Raw genomic sequence first — 15,948 nt, forward strand, 5'->3', positions numbered from 1 at the left:
TATATATATACAGCTCTCTTAACAGCATATTGTAGGTGGCTTATAAGTGCCATTATAATTATTGCCATTATTATTATACGATGTCTTCAATAGTCCTTTTATTTAGTGGTTATACTTTCTTGCTTGAGGGAACTTGAATATTTTTTTAAAGGCTTCTCTCATCCTGACTCCTATTTCCTTTACACAGTCTTTAGTTTCTCATTTGAGAATTCTTCTATCACAAATTTTTAATTTTTTTCTTTTTTAGTCACCCACTCCTTGCATTTTTAATAGTGGGGCTGCTTTTCCAACAACTATTTATGTGGAGTCACCAATGCCAGGCGAGGTTATGCTATGCTGAATACTTTATTTATATATTTTATGTAAACATAATTTGCTTTGTAGGCACAATGTAACAAAAGCTCTAAAGCCACAAATACATTAGACAATGTTTCAGTTCACTCCAATCAAGTTTAAATGACAGAGAAGCCTTCACAGTTCCTTTAAGGCAAACTGAGACTTTCTTACACTTCCTTCAGAAAACCAATCACGTGACAGAAAGAAGGTGCTTAAAACGAGAGTGCATTAAATGGCTAATTTTGGCATTATCTTTCTCCTGTTCTTCGCAGCATAGCTTGACCTTGATAGTCAAACTCTAGTTTTCTCTTTTCACGCTGTATTCTGAAGAGACAAAAGGGTTTTCTTTAACCAACTGCCATAATTTGTGACGACTATTGATTTTGCTAGTTGAAAAACAGATTTGGGGAAGCATGATTTTCTTTAATGCCTCTCCTCCGGATAGAACAAAGGCCATTTGGATTCTGCACGTAGAGTTCCCACTCCCTTGGCAGAGGACAGCTCTGATATGGCCAGTGGCTCTTTGTTACCCCAGCCCTAGAAAATGCCATTCTGTCCAGCTCACCAGGAATGTCACTTGGGTTGTGGTTCTCCTTAAAACCTCATTGTCAACTTGGTTATGGGAGAAACATGACCAATAATACAGCATTTAGCAAAAGTGTTGGGGGGAGGTGGGGATAAACCTCCTCTTTCTGAATGGCCCAGAAATGAAATATTGGTGAGCCCTGGGGTACGAACAAAAGATGATGTGAGTGTCTTTTTCTGATACTCTCATCTCTCTGCTCATCAGATGGCAGCACCCTTTCTTGTCTTCATATTTTACAAGTACATTCACAATGAGGAGAAACTCCTGTCAGATAAATATTTGGCATAAATAAGTCATCATCACAAGCTCAGGGTAGGAAAAAAGAACATGATTAATGAGGTGACATTTGTTACAAAAGGACTTTGGAAATAGAAAGGTAATTGCTGGAATGCATTCATTCCCATTGTTTGGGGAAAGAGTTGGGTCTACCCTAAGGCTCACTGGTGGAGAGATGGGGCAATCAGGGAGCCCTCCAAGGTCTTTTAGAAGGCAAAGTGACTTGGGGTGCTAATAATGTGGGCTCCTTGTGTCTCCAGCTTGGTTTGTGAGTGAAGGAGTCACTCTTTGAGCCATAAGGAGTGGGAGGAGGGAATGAGGAGTGCTCTTGTGGAGACATCGAGCCTCTCCTTCATCCTCCAGGGGAACTGTTCACCTCAAGACATGTCAAGTATTGGTGGGGCAGGTGTGGGGTTTCTTAAGAGTTTAGGAGCTGGAAAATTCGACAAGGGTATACAATCAAGTAGTTTGGTCCCTGATTTCCAAAAAGCAGGGGCTTGCAAAGAGTCTGCACCATAATTTTATATTTTAGAGGAGAGGAACTGCACATTTGGCATCAGATACTGAACATCAACCGGTTTGTATCGCTAGAGTTTGTTACATGTCAGAACATGCTTTGGCAAGAAAAGAGATACTCATTGAATATTTTTCCCAAATATGGTCTACAGGGGAGGTCTTCCTTGGGGATCCTTGGTAAAGGTAGCTGCTCACTACCTGGAAATGAAAAGAGCAAAATCAGTAATGCCCATGGCAAGTGTGCAAACGTAGGCAAATCTCAGTAATGACTTCTGAAATAGTCCCACACATGTGGAGTTTTCTTAAAATTAAAAGAAAATATATATGGTGGGGAAAGATTTTGCTCATGAGACCTGGTTTCAGAGGAGAAATCTCTGTGGCTGATCCTCAAACTCATGCTATTGACCCATCTTCTATCCTGAGAAATCCATTATCTACTTTCCAGTAATGATGATTAAGAACCAGTGAAGGGATCAAGCATTGGAGGCTGCGAGGAGAGTGGTTTAACCTTTTGACCATTAAAAAACTAAATGAATGTAAGGAAGTTGCCTCTTAAATGGGGAGAAGGAAAGTACTATTTGGAGAGATCCTACACATATGGGTTCATAAAAGCACCTCCTGGCCTACCCTCGTTCTGCCAGCCACATTGGCAAGTGCTCTTGTCAGAATCATGGGTGGCTGGCAGCAAAAAGTGTCATTGGCCTGAAGAATTCTACAATCTGGACAGTGCTTTTATGATAACACCTTTTAATCCACACTTGTCTTTGCCCATGACTGGTCTCGTAGGCATTGGGCCTGTGGGCTTGTATTAATTTGCAAGGCTGTTCTAGAACTGTTCAAGAAGGACCCAAAGATGTATAGTTTTGAAGTAGGAGAGAGTGTAATACACAGATGGGGGAGGGACATAATACTGCATGGAATGGGATTGGCACTTAATGTCAAAAACAACAGTGATCAACAGCTTTTTAGCTCAGCTGACTGCAGACAAACACAACACACAGTGGACTACAGCATTTGTTCACTGGGGCACAGAAGAGCTTTCTCAACAGGCTCCTCTTGTTCCAAACCATCCTTCACATTTTCCTGTCTGGGTCCTGGGTTACTGGATAAAGGGCATCCGCTCCTTGTTCTCGCTGTCACCCTCGTGGTCCTCCTCCTCTTCTCCCGCCTCACTGGTCTCTGTGCTGTCATTGGCCATCTACAATTCAACAGAGGATGTGTTAGAGGGTCTGCAGTCTGTCTCTTACTTTCTTCATATCTGAGGACGCCCCTTGGGAAGGACTTCTTTGAGAGCTCAGAGTTAGGGTTGCTTTCTTCCCCAGGAAGGCAGTGTGCTGCTAGCCATCTTCTGTTGGGTGTCCTAAGAAGCAGACTCTGAGATAAGGATTTGAATGCAAACATTTGGAGTTTGGGAGATGATTCCAGGAAGCACAGGTAGGGAGGGAGGAGATGGGACAGAAAAGGCAAGGAAGTCAGGACAGGATGTGTTAATAAGTAGGCTCCTACTGTGGGCACCTGGGGCTCAGTCCTGCTGGGGACCACTGGGAGCCAATGAGGGACACACCTCATAGTTGCCCTACTTGAGGGAGAAGAAGCCAGGGAATGGCTAAGGTGGGTCATCTCCCTGTCATCTCTGGCCAGTTCTAGACATGCTGGCCCAACATGCTCCTGCCACTAGAGGTTCTCAGGCAGAGGGGTCAGCACTGGGGGAACATGGGTGGGCAGAGAGAGCATACCCTGCACAGACTGGCCAGGGTTTAAGTCCTGGTGCTGTCAGTTACTAAGCCGGAAAAACAATGCTAACAAATGCATGTTTGTCTACTTTGCGGTCTACGCCCTTCGCTTGGAAGTTGTTTCTGTGAAGACGTGGAGTTTGATTCTACCCAAAGCCTCAGAAAAGCCCTCCTTAGATTCAGGAACAAGGCCCTTGGCATATGCCAAAGCAGGCTCTGAGCTCTTACACTCAAAGGTGGGTTTTTCAGCTCCTGCTCTGATGAAAATCCCTTGTGGTCAAACAGGCCTTCCTAAATCCCAAGGGTCCCAGTAGGACCTCACGTGTTATGGATACAGACAGGAAGCTGATGTCAACTATCCTGCTTAAAAGCAACACACTGTCCAGGATGGTCCTAGATCTCTTCTACAGACAGGGTAAAATAGAGCTGGTTATTTGTTTTAAGAACAACACAGGTGCAAGAAGACCTGTGACCCAGCCCCCTTCCCCTAGTCTCACCCCCTCATCTGCTTTCAGACATTTGCTGGCACAGTCCTGGAACTTAGTAAGCACTCACTGAACAATGTCCCTATTGTTATAAGTCACTTGCACTTTGTAAAATGCCTCCTCATGAAGCCATCCTTCATTGAGTGAGATGACCATCACTCCCAAACTACCTAATGGTTACAAAAGCCAAGGAAACAAAAAAAAAAAAAAAAAAAAAAAAGCCACACGTGGTAAAACATGCAAAGATTTAAAGATTTCAGTTCTTTCTGTTTTACAAACGTCTGATGCAGATTTGAGACTAAACAGGTGAGAAAGCAAACAAAAGACTCTTCCTAAATATGTTCTTGGTTAAGCCTTCCCTAGGATTTAGTATGAATTCCTGTGTATCATTCTACCCGACTTGTGAGAATTTACCAATCTCCAGTTTACAGGCAGGGGTACGAAGATGGAGTAGCAGAATGACTGCCCAGGGTCACCCACAGGAGCTCAGAGCCGGGCTTCAGGTGGAGGAAGTCTGAGGGCGCTCTGTGTGTAGACCACCCACCACATTGCCCCCTGTCCTGGACCAGTGGCCACTGCAAGGGGGCTGGGTGAGCGTGACATGCTTCATGCCTGATGGGTTCCATGGGTGTAAGGGTATCATCCTGATGAAAGGAGACGAAAATCAATGCAATCATCAGGAGGCATCTCGGAGGCAGGTGGCATCCTCCTCTGAGTACTGAGTGTGAGTTTATTAGATTTTACCAGGAATTCCTCCCACTTGTGGCAGCAAAGAGACGGCCCTTGTAACCGACACGGGTCGATTATCCGCTCCTTTCCCGACTGCCCTCTGATTGCTCCTCAAATGCTCTCATGGGCACCTTCCTTGCCCTTTCAGCGTGCGTCCCAGCTTTGTGACTAATGGCTCATTTGCAGAATCAGTTGGTTAGGCTGGTCGAGAACTGCGGGCTTTCCCTCTACCTACCCCGTACCTGCCCCGGCAGGCCCTCTTCTGCTGAACTGAACGGATCCCTCGGCTTTTGACTCACCAGTGGAGTCGGGGTCTTCTCCACATCCAGAATTAATTTGCCGATGTTCCCCCGGTCATGGATCCGCTGCATGGCCTCCTTCACCTGAGAGGAGAAAAGCAGAAGCGCTGGGTGGGGGAGAAGCGCCCAGGTGGAGGAGCCGCCACTCGCCGCCCGCCTGGGGGGCTGTGGCTCAAGGTTAGCCGCCAAGCCGCGCTGGAGGGGGGCCAGGGTGCGAAGACATTCCGGTTGTGTCACTCACGCACACTGAGCTTGTGCAAGCAGCTCAGTCTTCTGGGTCTAAAAAATGAAACTGGTAGTTCCTGAAATAAGACGAAATTTTCTTAAAAATAAAGGTGGGGGGGGGCACCCCGGGTGGCTCAGAGGTTGAGCGCCTGCCTTTGGCTCAGGGTGTGATCCTGAAGGCCCAGGATCGAGTCCCGCGTCGGGCTCCCTGCATGGAGCCTGCTTCTCCCTCTGCCTGTGTCTCGGTCTCTCTTTCTCTGTTGTCTCATGAATAAATAAATAAAATCTTAAAAAAAAAAAAAAAAAGGTGGGGGGTGGTGGAGAGGAGAGGACTGTGTAGTTCTAAAAGACAGAGGACACATCAGCCAGAGTAAATTTTGACCAGCAAAATCATTTTTTTTCAAAGTCACTTGTGATCCTGCTTACCAAAATGTTATATAACTCTGATTCATAGTTTTAACTAAAATAACCCATTGCCTAGGCTAACCCATATTCAGGAAAATTCCCTTCAGTTAGTCCTGGTTATTGGGTGGAAATTTTGTTTCCACCAAAGTAGAGATTTTTCCAGAATTAGTAGTCTACCCAGAAAAGAAGGCCTAGATTCCTTTTCATATGATAGGGGCCTGTCAGACCAAGCCCCTCTAAAAAAAAAGGCAACGTGTGCCCTCATCTGATTGATGCTTTAGCCTTTCACTCCGTGGCTGTGAGGAAAATGGACTTGGAGGGGGTGCTGTGCGGGTAAAATGAGATAAGGAAAGGGCCACACTACCCAGTGCTGGGCATGAATAGGTCCTCCACATCTCCTACTGCAACTTTTTTCTTTTAAAGATTTTATTTATGAGGGATCCCTGGGTGGCACAGCGGTTTGGCGCCTGCCTTTGGCCCAGGGCGCGATCCTGGAGACCCGGGATCGAATCCCACGTCGGGCTCCCGGTGCATGGAGCCTGCTTCTCCCTCTGCCTGTGTCTCTGCCTCTCTCTCTCTCTCTGCGACTATCATGAATAAATAAATAAAATCTTTAAAAAAAAATAAAAAAAAATAAAGATTTTATTTATGCATTCATGGGAGACACAGAGAGGCAGAGACACAGGCAGAGGGAGAAGCAGGCTCCCTACTGGGAGCCCGATGTGGGACTTGATCCCAGGACCCCAGGATCACACTCAACCACTGAGCCACCCAAGTGTCTCTCTCTCAGTGAAATCTAAATGGAAATACAGCATCTCTTGATTAAACAACAAAACAAAACAAAAACAAATAAACAAACAAAAAAAACAAAGCTACAAGAGATCTAGCCTAAATATTTTTCCTACAGTCTCAGATTTTTAAATATTTTTGTTCACTCATTCAGTCCACAAAGTATTCTGTAAATGTCCTCATAAGCTAGATGCCATGTTTTGTTTTTTGTTTTTAATTTTAAGTAAGCTATGATGTCTGTCTTTGAGGAACTCAAACTGGGGCTGATGGAGTAGCGTTTGCTTAAAACCCCAAAGCTGTCTTCTCATTTGGATAACAACTTGACAGAGCCATTTAAATGTGCATACTCTAATTGCTTTTCTGGGACTTATCCTAAAGACATAATTCAAATTGTTGGGGGAAAAAAAAAACCTTAATCACACAAAAGACACTCAATCACAGCATTGCTTTTAATGGCAAAACACCGAAGCAACTTATGTATCACAGAATAAGGGAATGGTTAAGTAAACCATGGCTCTTACATTTATCTATGAAATGGAAATATTTTGTTGCTATTAAGCTGCTAATTATAAAGAATGTACAGCAGGATTAAAAGCCTTTATAATATTGCTAACTGAAAATTGAGATGCATATTTTTATTTATATCCCCATAAAAACATGGACATCCTAAAATAACTAGAAAGGGATTTGGATATATGATAAAGCATCAGGTAGGGGAAATAAATGCCTTTTAACTCCAAACATTGCTATTTGGTAACATGTTATCAAATTCAAATCAGTACTTAATATAAGTTAAACGCCTATTTAAATATAGTCTTTGGAAAACCTAGCATTGGTTAGAATCAGCCTTTTTTATAGACTGAACTGTCATATGATTGTTAAATTTCCTGACCCTAATACATATGCCAATAGATTTATTTCTGTGGTGAACATTGCTTTTCAAGATGCTGTCATGTCTGGTCATAACCAGAATTTATTTACTGAGAAATTAAAAATTTGGCAGACAGCTTCCACAATGGCTCCCCCCCATCCTTTCCTCCTGACGCTTACCCTCCCGTGTAATCTCCCTCCCTTGAGTGTGGGCTGGACCTCCTGACTTGCTTCTGACCAGTAGAATATAACAAAAGTGATGGGATGTCACCTCTAAGATTAGGTTATAAAAGACTGATTTCTGCCTGTTAGTCTCTTTCTCTGACTCTTCCTGCCTTCTTCCTCTGATGATAAAAGCTGCCATGTTGTGAGCTGCCCTGTGGAGAGGCCCACATGGCAAGGAACTAAGAAAGACCTCCAGCCACCAGCCAGTGAGGAGCCATTACCCTTAATCCAAAAGCCCATGAGGAACTAGATTCTGTCAACAACCAATGGGAGAGCTCAGAAGCAGACCCTTCCCCAGTGAAGCCCAGAAATGAGACCTTATCCCTAGCTGATACCTTGATTGAAGCCTTGGGAAATCCTAAACCAAAGGACCCAGGGAGCCCATGCCCAGGTTCCTCACCCACATAAAATGAGGTCACAAATATTATTTTTGGCCACCAAGTTTTGGGGATAATTTGTTATGCAGCAAGAGATAACTAACCTTCTTATCTTTCATATACAATTCTTACCCTGCGAGACCTATATTATACCCATTTTACAGGTAAGTACCTTGATGCCCAAAGATATAAGCAATTTGTCCAAAGATGATAATGGCTATCAGTGACAGAATTGTGATTCAAACGCAGGTTTGTGAAGACTTCAAAACTGATGTTTTTTCCAAGTTCCACGCAGACTGTGTTTCATTTAATTCTCAAAGGCAGAGGAAGGTGGTAGGTAAAGTCTCACATAATGACTTCCCAGAATTCAGTTGTTTATTACCCTGGCAAGTCATTAAGCACCTGGAAACTCCTTGGAGATCCAGAACAATTTTTGTGCTGCATCTCCAACTAGACAGAGCCCAGGGAAACTGAAAAGCTGTTTTCCTACCAGTTAAAGCTTATTGTGATGTTACAAAAAAGCCCCCTGAAGGGCTGACTCTAATCTGCATATTTTGGGGGACATTTCTTCTTTGAAATGAACTGACTCCTTGAAGTTCCTTTGGGGGGGGGGGGCGGGTAGAGAAAAAGGTAGGAGTCTTTCCAAGAGGTGACTGAAGTAGTCTGATCCCCAGCCATGCTGTCTGAGTTTATATCCTCTTAGGCTGCTCTTGGAGACATGCAAGAGACCTTTTGAGGACAGCTTAGAAAGAAAGAAATGACCAGTTTTTGATCAATTCTTTATCAGGTACAGTATGAAGCGTTTTACATACATTCCTTCTTTTTATCTGCACAACCCAGCTTCATAGACGAGAGACCTAAAAGGTGAGAAATCTAAGGAATCTGTCCCAGGTCACCATCTGAAAGGTGACCCAGGAACCACCTGGGAACCAAGAGAGCGGGTTCCCCTTTCCCAGAGTTCAGACAAAATTCAGGACAGGCAGGGCTCTGCTGTCCACACTCCAGAACTGCCCTCCAGGAAATCCATGGCAAGGTCAAGAGACTTTGCTCCTAAATTACCAGTTTATAAGCTGAAGGACCTCAGTAGGTGACAGTGACCAAAAGGTGGTGGCAACAACCTCCAGAAAGCTACTGGTTGTCTCTTTGGCTAGCAGTTTTCGATACAGTACGCTTCTGCTTAAAACTCTCTCCCTTAGGACTCAGGAAAAGCTTGGTAGACCTGCATTGCCTCACACAGTAGCCACAAGTCACATGTGGCACTGGGCACTAGAAACGAGGCCAGCACAGACTTCAGCGCACTGTTGGTGTAAACCACCTGGCCAACTTCAAAGACTTAAGACAGAACAGACCCTGTGACATCGATCACATGTTGCAACGATCGTGTGTTAAATATTCCGGGCTAAGTAAGACATACTACTAAAGCTAGTTTTGCTCACATTTTTCTTTTCTGATGTGGCTACTACAAAACTGAAAGCTTCACGTGTGGCTCGCGTTGTACTTCTGCTGGACAGCCCTGGACTTGATCTTCAGGAGCTGCTGCCTGTTGCTCTTTCCGGCTTCCCTCTTTTCCTCTTACACCGCCCTCACTCCTGCTGCTGGAGATTTATCTGAAGTTCACTGGGTTTCTCATCTTTGTGCCTCTGTATGGATTGGGTTCCTTCCTGGAGTCCTGGAGCTAACTCACATCTGTCCTGTGGCTGGTTTAGATGTGAACCCTTCTAAAGCTGCTCTGCACCCCCGCCCCTGCCCCTTGAAATTGGGGCCGAGTCTCCTTTGAGCTCCCTTCACAACCTGGGCCAGCTAGTAATGTCACCCTTGCCCTCGGCTTAGAACTTGGCCCCTCTTCTCTACAGTACAATTCTCTAGACCAGTGCCGTGCAGCAGAAATAGGAAATGAGCTATAGAAGTACTAAAATTTCTCTAGTAACTCACACTAACAAATATGAAAAGAAACTGGTGAAATTACTTTTAATAATGTATTTTCTTTAACCAAATCTATCCAAAATATTATCACTTAAGTATATGCCCCATATAATAACGTCTTAATGAGTATCTTATATTCCTTTATTTCCCCTTTTGTACTACGTGTTTGGAATCCAGGGTGTGTTTTACATTTACAACATGTTTCAACTTTGGAGAGCGCAGCTTCAGATGGTGGGACAGGGCAAAGGGACCCCAGGGCACAGGAGTATTTAGCATATGATAGCCTCCAGAATGAATGAATGAATGAATGAACAAGCAGGTATGTGGAGAGAGCGAGATGCCACATGGCTGAGCCACACAGGAGGTTTCTGTTTCATGTAACCCATATGCCTCTTGGTGGCCTCCTCAGTGCTGCCTGCCTGGGTGGCCCAATGGATTCTGTTTGTAATCAGGGCCATGGTCCCTTCACATCCAGTTTGAGATGCCACTGCCAGCTGTGTGGCTGGCCAGATCTGGTGTTAGCAGCTGGATTTTCCAGGGCGAAGGATTCTGGGCATACTCAGACTGTCCCAGCCAGAGCTGGTATCCCATCCAGACAGTGGGAGGAAATTTGAGTCATCTCATTAAAACATCTCAAGATGCCAAGATCCTGCACACAGAGGCTACGTGAGCTTTTCCTTGGTACCATCCCAAGTGAATGGCATAGGAGGCAGTGAGATCATCACTGAGTCCCAGGCTCTGCTTTAACTCAGCAATGTCATTCCAGCAAGTTACATCATCTCTACTCTTCACCTTCTTTTTTTTTTTTATTTTTATTTATTTATTTTTTTATTTATGATAGTCACAGAGAGAGAGAGAGAGAGAGGCAGAGACACAGGCAGAGGGAGAAGCAGGCTCCATGCACCGGGAGCCCGACGTGGGATTCGATCCCGGGTCTCCAGGATCGCGCCCTGGGCCAAAGGCAGGCGCCAAACCGCTGCGCCACCCAGGGATCCCTCTTCACCTTCTTAATATATTAAATGATATTAGCTATTCTATCCATTTATTCATGCAGTCAGTCACTCATTCAACAGTGCCAAAGCCCTACTTGGGAGCTGTGTATAAAGTAATGGATGAAACAGATATGCTTTCTCTGTGCCGAGGTACTCAATGCAGAGGTACACAGTGCCTTTTTTTGCTTATTAGATAGGCTAGTCATAATAAAAAGAATCTCACAACTAAAAAATGTGTTCTTGATTTGTTTAGTTAGCCCCCACAGATTGCAACCCATCAGAGCTGATCCTTTACCATGGGTTCATGCTCCAGCAAAGTCCACTGGCATTCAAAGTGGTATTCAAGCATGACCTACGGGGGAAATGTAATTGATTCAGACCATGTTTGCAGAGGAACAGTAGTTAACGGTCATTCCTATTTCTGTCTGCAGTAGAACTAGGAGTTGCGGCTTCTGGAAGCCTAGGAAGATAACGGTGAGTAAACACCTACAAGATTCCCTGCTGTCATGAAGTTCATGGTCTTATGGGAGACATATGCAATCAAAGAATGATTCGAATAAATGTAAGATTGCTGCTCGATAATTCTAAAATGGTGTTAAAAGAAGGTGGATAGGGAATTTGATCTGGTTGGGAAGATCAGGGTGGGCGTCCCTGAAGAAATGGTAACTGAGCTGGGATTTAAAGGATGAGTAGGGAGTAACTAAGACAAAAAAGGAGACGGACCATTCCAAGTGGAAGGAGCAGAATGTGAAAAGAGAGACTGAAAAGAAACCAGTGGGCATGAAGATGAACAGCAAATGTGAATATAGGGCAAGGTGCTGGCAAGTTTGGTTAGGGCCTTTGGTATTATATTTCAAAGAGTTTCCAAGGATGAGGTGGCCACACTGACCATACAAATCTAGAATATCTCTCTACCTCCAGTTACTCACTGAGTAGTCAGTTTTTCACACTTGAGTAATGAGAGTTAACAATGCTCGATCTTTGTTGGGATCTCATTTAATGTTTCACGGCATTCAATTTCCTTTTGAATGGTGTGAAAGACACAAAGTCATTAGGGTATAAATGATACCACTTAATAATCAAAGCATTTGGCCTGTGCTATGAATAATAATAAGCCTAGTCACCTAAAATAGGAAAAAAATTAAGATGGGTTATTCCATGGATCACTGTGCCTATTAGGTGATAAATTAAAAGGTTTGAAAAGGAAGAAATGAGTAATACTATAATTAAGTAGCACATCTACCAATGTCATCTATGGAAGATTACTCACATTAACAACAGCCATCTTTGGGATGGCTTAAAATACAAAGTGGGTGTTGAAAAAACACATTCGTTGCAAGTGGACTTGGAATCCGGAATTTCTGTGTTCTATCAAGTAGCTCCAGGAGTCTAAAGTGAGTGAGCTCCCAGATTTTGACCTAGATGAAAGAGTGACCAAAAAGGTAAAATGCCAGGGACCATGGATTAACCCACTTGGGAAAACAGAAGATTCAAACAGTCAACTGCTTTTTGGGGCTAGTTGCACATGGGGTCGTGGCAATAATACTGAGTCTGGACTAGGGTGGAAAAGGGGAGGTGACAAGGGTGCAAAATTTAAGGATGCACCCATTCTCAGGGTCATGCAGGGGCTGGGTTGGCACCTGAGAGGAAGCCCCTCTTACCTTTTAATCCTTGTTACCTGCCTGGCTCCATCCTAGTTCTACTCCTAAAGGAGTTTCTTTAAGAAGAGAAACATTAAGTAGCTTTTAGAAGCATCTGTTTGGCCAGTGGACAGAAAATGGAAGTGCTCCAAAAGGATTTTTCAAGAGGCCATTAGTAGGGAACACTTGTATAAAAGAGGTAAGGAACATTCTGAGTAGGAGGAAGAAGGAAGGGAGAAAACAAGATGGTGGAATCTGGCTGGAGTAACTGGTCCTTTGTCCTTCATGGGTACGTGGACGACACTGACTCTTTTGACCAAATATATATTGTGGTCACGAGGGGTTCAATGAATTGAACCAAAAGCCAGGATATTCTGTAGAAATCTGCAATTAATAATTGAGCCAAACTATATATTTTTATCCCTATTGTATTTTGAACTAAAGCAAAAGAGGAAAACAATCTTATGAATTCTCTCCACTGTTTTATCTCATTTAACCGTGTTTCCCAGTGTTGGATTTGGATGGTTGGATAGAATTGAAGTGGACACTCAGTGGACTCTTATTCCAACATGAGAGTGAGGTTTCTGGGGAGGAAAAAGGTGCAGAAGATGATTCCTGCTCCCTGCAGAAAAATATCTGTTGTACAGTCCGTAAGAGGGACATTTGAAATGTGACAGGGCATAAAAGAGGAAGCAGTTGGGGTTAGGACAAGGATGAAAACCAAGGAAGTAGCTCTTAGTCTGAGACTCATAGGTTGAGTAGAATAGCCAATAGAAGGACACTCAGCCAATAGAAGGACATACACCTAATCCATAGGAGTATTGCTCAACTCAGAGAATGAGTCACTGATGGCCACAAGCACGTGGAGGGTGACTCTCATATCACTACGCAACTAGGTCCAGAGGTCCATACATTGTATTAGGAGAAGGCAAGAGTGCCAAGGAAAGAGCTGCATCTAAAAATCAGGTAAATGTAGAGGACAGGAGGGCAGAGGCAGCACCTCCATGGGGTGGAAGTGGGCGTTGTTCGTCATCATCACAGCGGCTGACATAGGACGAACACTCAGCAGGTGCTGTCACCGAGCAAAGCACCTTATAGGCATGACCTCATTTCATTGCATCAACCCGGTGAGGTAAGCGGGGGTTTGTCGGACTGTCAGTCAGAAGTACATAAAAAATTCTCCAGTTTCTTCTGGAGTCCCCATTGCTCTTGGAGGACAGCTGAGATGAAACTGAGGTTTAGTGAGGAGAAGTGGCTTGCCCAAGGTGAAACAGTGGAATACGGAAGAGCCGGGCTTCCAACTGAACCCGGTGTAACTCCAGGGCTTAATGCACGGTTGCAAGGTATGCAAGCGTGGGATGCTGCAGGAAACAGGAGGGAAGGCTCTGGGGCCCGGGGCCCTGCACTGTAGGACCAGTAATGTGTTACTTCCTCTGTACTTTGGTATACGCCTTACTGGTTTCTTGGTTATGACACTTACTCCCTTCCCTCTTGAAGAGTTTCTCAACTGAGGTACTATTGACATTCTGCACCAGAGAATTCTCAGTTGGGAGGGGCTGTCCTGTGCATTACAAGGTGTTCAGCAGCATCTCTGGCCTGTACTCATTCAATGCCAGTAGCACTTCCAAGTTTGACACGTAAAAATATTTCTAGCTATTGCCAAGTGTCCCCTGGAGGGCAAAATCGCCTCCAGTTGAGACCTGTAGTATTATGGGAGCATATTCCCCATTATCCCCTCTCCACCCCTCCCACTGGTCTGTGGGCTCAAGGGCAGGCGGTTGCCACACCTCAGTACTCACATGTCACCTTGGACAGGGACTTGCCCACAGGATCCTGGGTTCTGCTCTATTCCTAGGACTAGGAAGAGTGTGTAGTACACAGCAGGTGCTCAATAACAGAAGAACACAAGATGGCCTATGATCTCAAAATGCTCATTGGTTATATTAGGTTCTCTCAAAGTGTGGACTGAAGGCTGCCTGCACCAGAATCACAAAGCATGGCTTTTAAAGTGGTGTTTTGGCCTCGCCGTACACCTGTTTGTGGAGCCTGTGGAGATACTTCACTTTAGGTGATTCAGGGCTCTTAAGTTTCAGACCCTTGAACTTCACTGGTTCTTCATTTAACAAATATTGACTGCCGACTATAAATCAGGCACTGTGCTTGGCTAACTCATGGCAAGGAACAGGAAAGACAAGCCCCCTGCTCGGCTAAGATCGCTCTTAGAGAATGAGCTTCTATTCCCTTTTCTCATATCTGGGTAGAGCCTAGTTTAACACTTGGCTTATATATCATTGCATGTTAGAATGTGGCAGAGAGCCACAGCTGCAGCCCCTCCCATTCGGGGCTATAGGGGAAGTAATCAGATGTCAGCTTTGGTTTTGCACCCTTGTGTAGACCTCAAACAACCTGATTTCTGCTCAGTGCATCAAGAAACCTTCAGGATATTGTCTTATGATTAATTATACCCATTCACTGGCTCTGTGTGGCCCCTCAAAGGACCCAGCAGCTGATTTCATGCACTCATGGTTGGAAGGGATGATGTCTGTGGTGGTGGGGGTCATAGGATGTGTGTGTATCAGTTAGAGTCAGTGAGTTATTGAGCAGTTCACAACCTGTGGTACAATGCGCCAGATCTTACTGTGACATGAGCAAAAAAATCAGAAGCAGAGTTGCATGCTGGAAATGCAGTGGGAAGGCTTGTTTCATTTTGAGGAAGGAAAGTGGGATCTAGTGTGACCCAATGGCTGGTAGAGACGTACATCCTTGAATTAAGAAATGCAAATCAGTGCTCTGCAAGGTGAAAAAAAATGTCCAGAAATAAAAATTGTATTTAGCTATAACTACAACCAAGTAAATAATTGTTTGCATATAGACAGGAATCCGGTAGTAATACCTTGAATAATCATACCCAGTCTACCGCTAAACCATTCTTTTCATTAAAAAAATTATGAACACGTGGTAAAGTTTGGGTAATAGTTTTGTAGGGCTGCAGAAACAACATACATCAAACTGGGTGACTTAATAGCAATTTCTCACACGGTTCTGGAGGTTAGAAGTTCAAAATCAAGGTTTGATTGGTTCTCAGCTGCCGTAATTTAGAGGAGACATGTCCCTTTATCCATTATTTAATTACCAGTGATAAACAATTCCTATAGCAGAGGCAGAATAAACTATTTTTTCCTTATATTTACCGGTAGCAACAGCTTTTCAAGAGAAGCAAAATGAAAGAAGGAGAATAAATCCGTATGAGTAAAACATCCACTACTTTAATAGTTAATATTCCTTATTTGATATTTAAAGGCTAAAAAACTAGAGAAAGATATTCATTGGGAATAGAATAGTTATGAGAATTGCAGGATATCTCTGTATCTTACTGACATGATAAGGAGAGTAGGTAATTGTATATTCAGTGTGATCACATGTATATAAAATACATATTAATGTAAATAATAATAGGTTGTATCAACCTAACAACCCTGGCGACATCTGAGTGGTAAGGACATGGCTAGTTTTCATTCCCCTCATTATCTGTGTTTTAAATT

General features: G+C 43.9%; 1 protein-coding gene across 1 annotated transcript in view; it reads right to left on the bottom strand.

Moving 5' to 3' along the window:
* Positions 1 to 325: 325 nt before the first annotated feature.
* Positions 326 to 15,948, bottom strand: part of VAT1L (vesicle amine transport 1 like) — a 147,156-nt gene continuing 131,533 nt past the window's right edge. Inside the window, exons 8-9 of the mRNA XM_038538248.1 lie at positions 4,961 to 5,044; positions 326 to 2,912 (exon numbers count right to left, since the gene is read on the bottom strand). Of these exons, the coding sequence (XP_038394176.1) occupies positions 2,814 to 2,912; positions 4,961 to 5,044 (183 nt within the window). The 3' untranslated portion in view covers positions 326 to 2,813. The remainder of the gene's footprint in view (positions 2,913 to 4,960; positions 5,045 to 15,948) is intronic.

The sequence above is a fragment of the Canis lupus genome, chromosome 5 (assembly GCF_011100685.1).
Source record: "Canis lupus familiaris isolate Mischka breed German Shepherd chromosome 5, alternate assembly UU_Cfam_GSD_1.0, whole genome shotgun sequence".
In the NCBI taxonomy this organism is placed as follows: domain Eukaryota; kingdom Metazoa; phylum Chordata; class Mammalia; order Carnivora; family Canidae; genus Canis; species Canis lupus.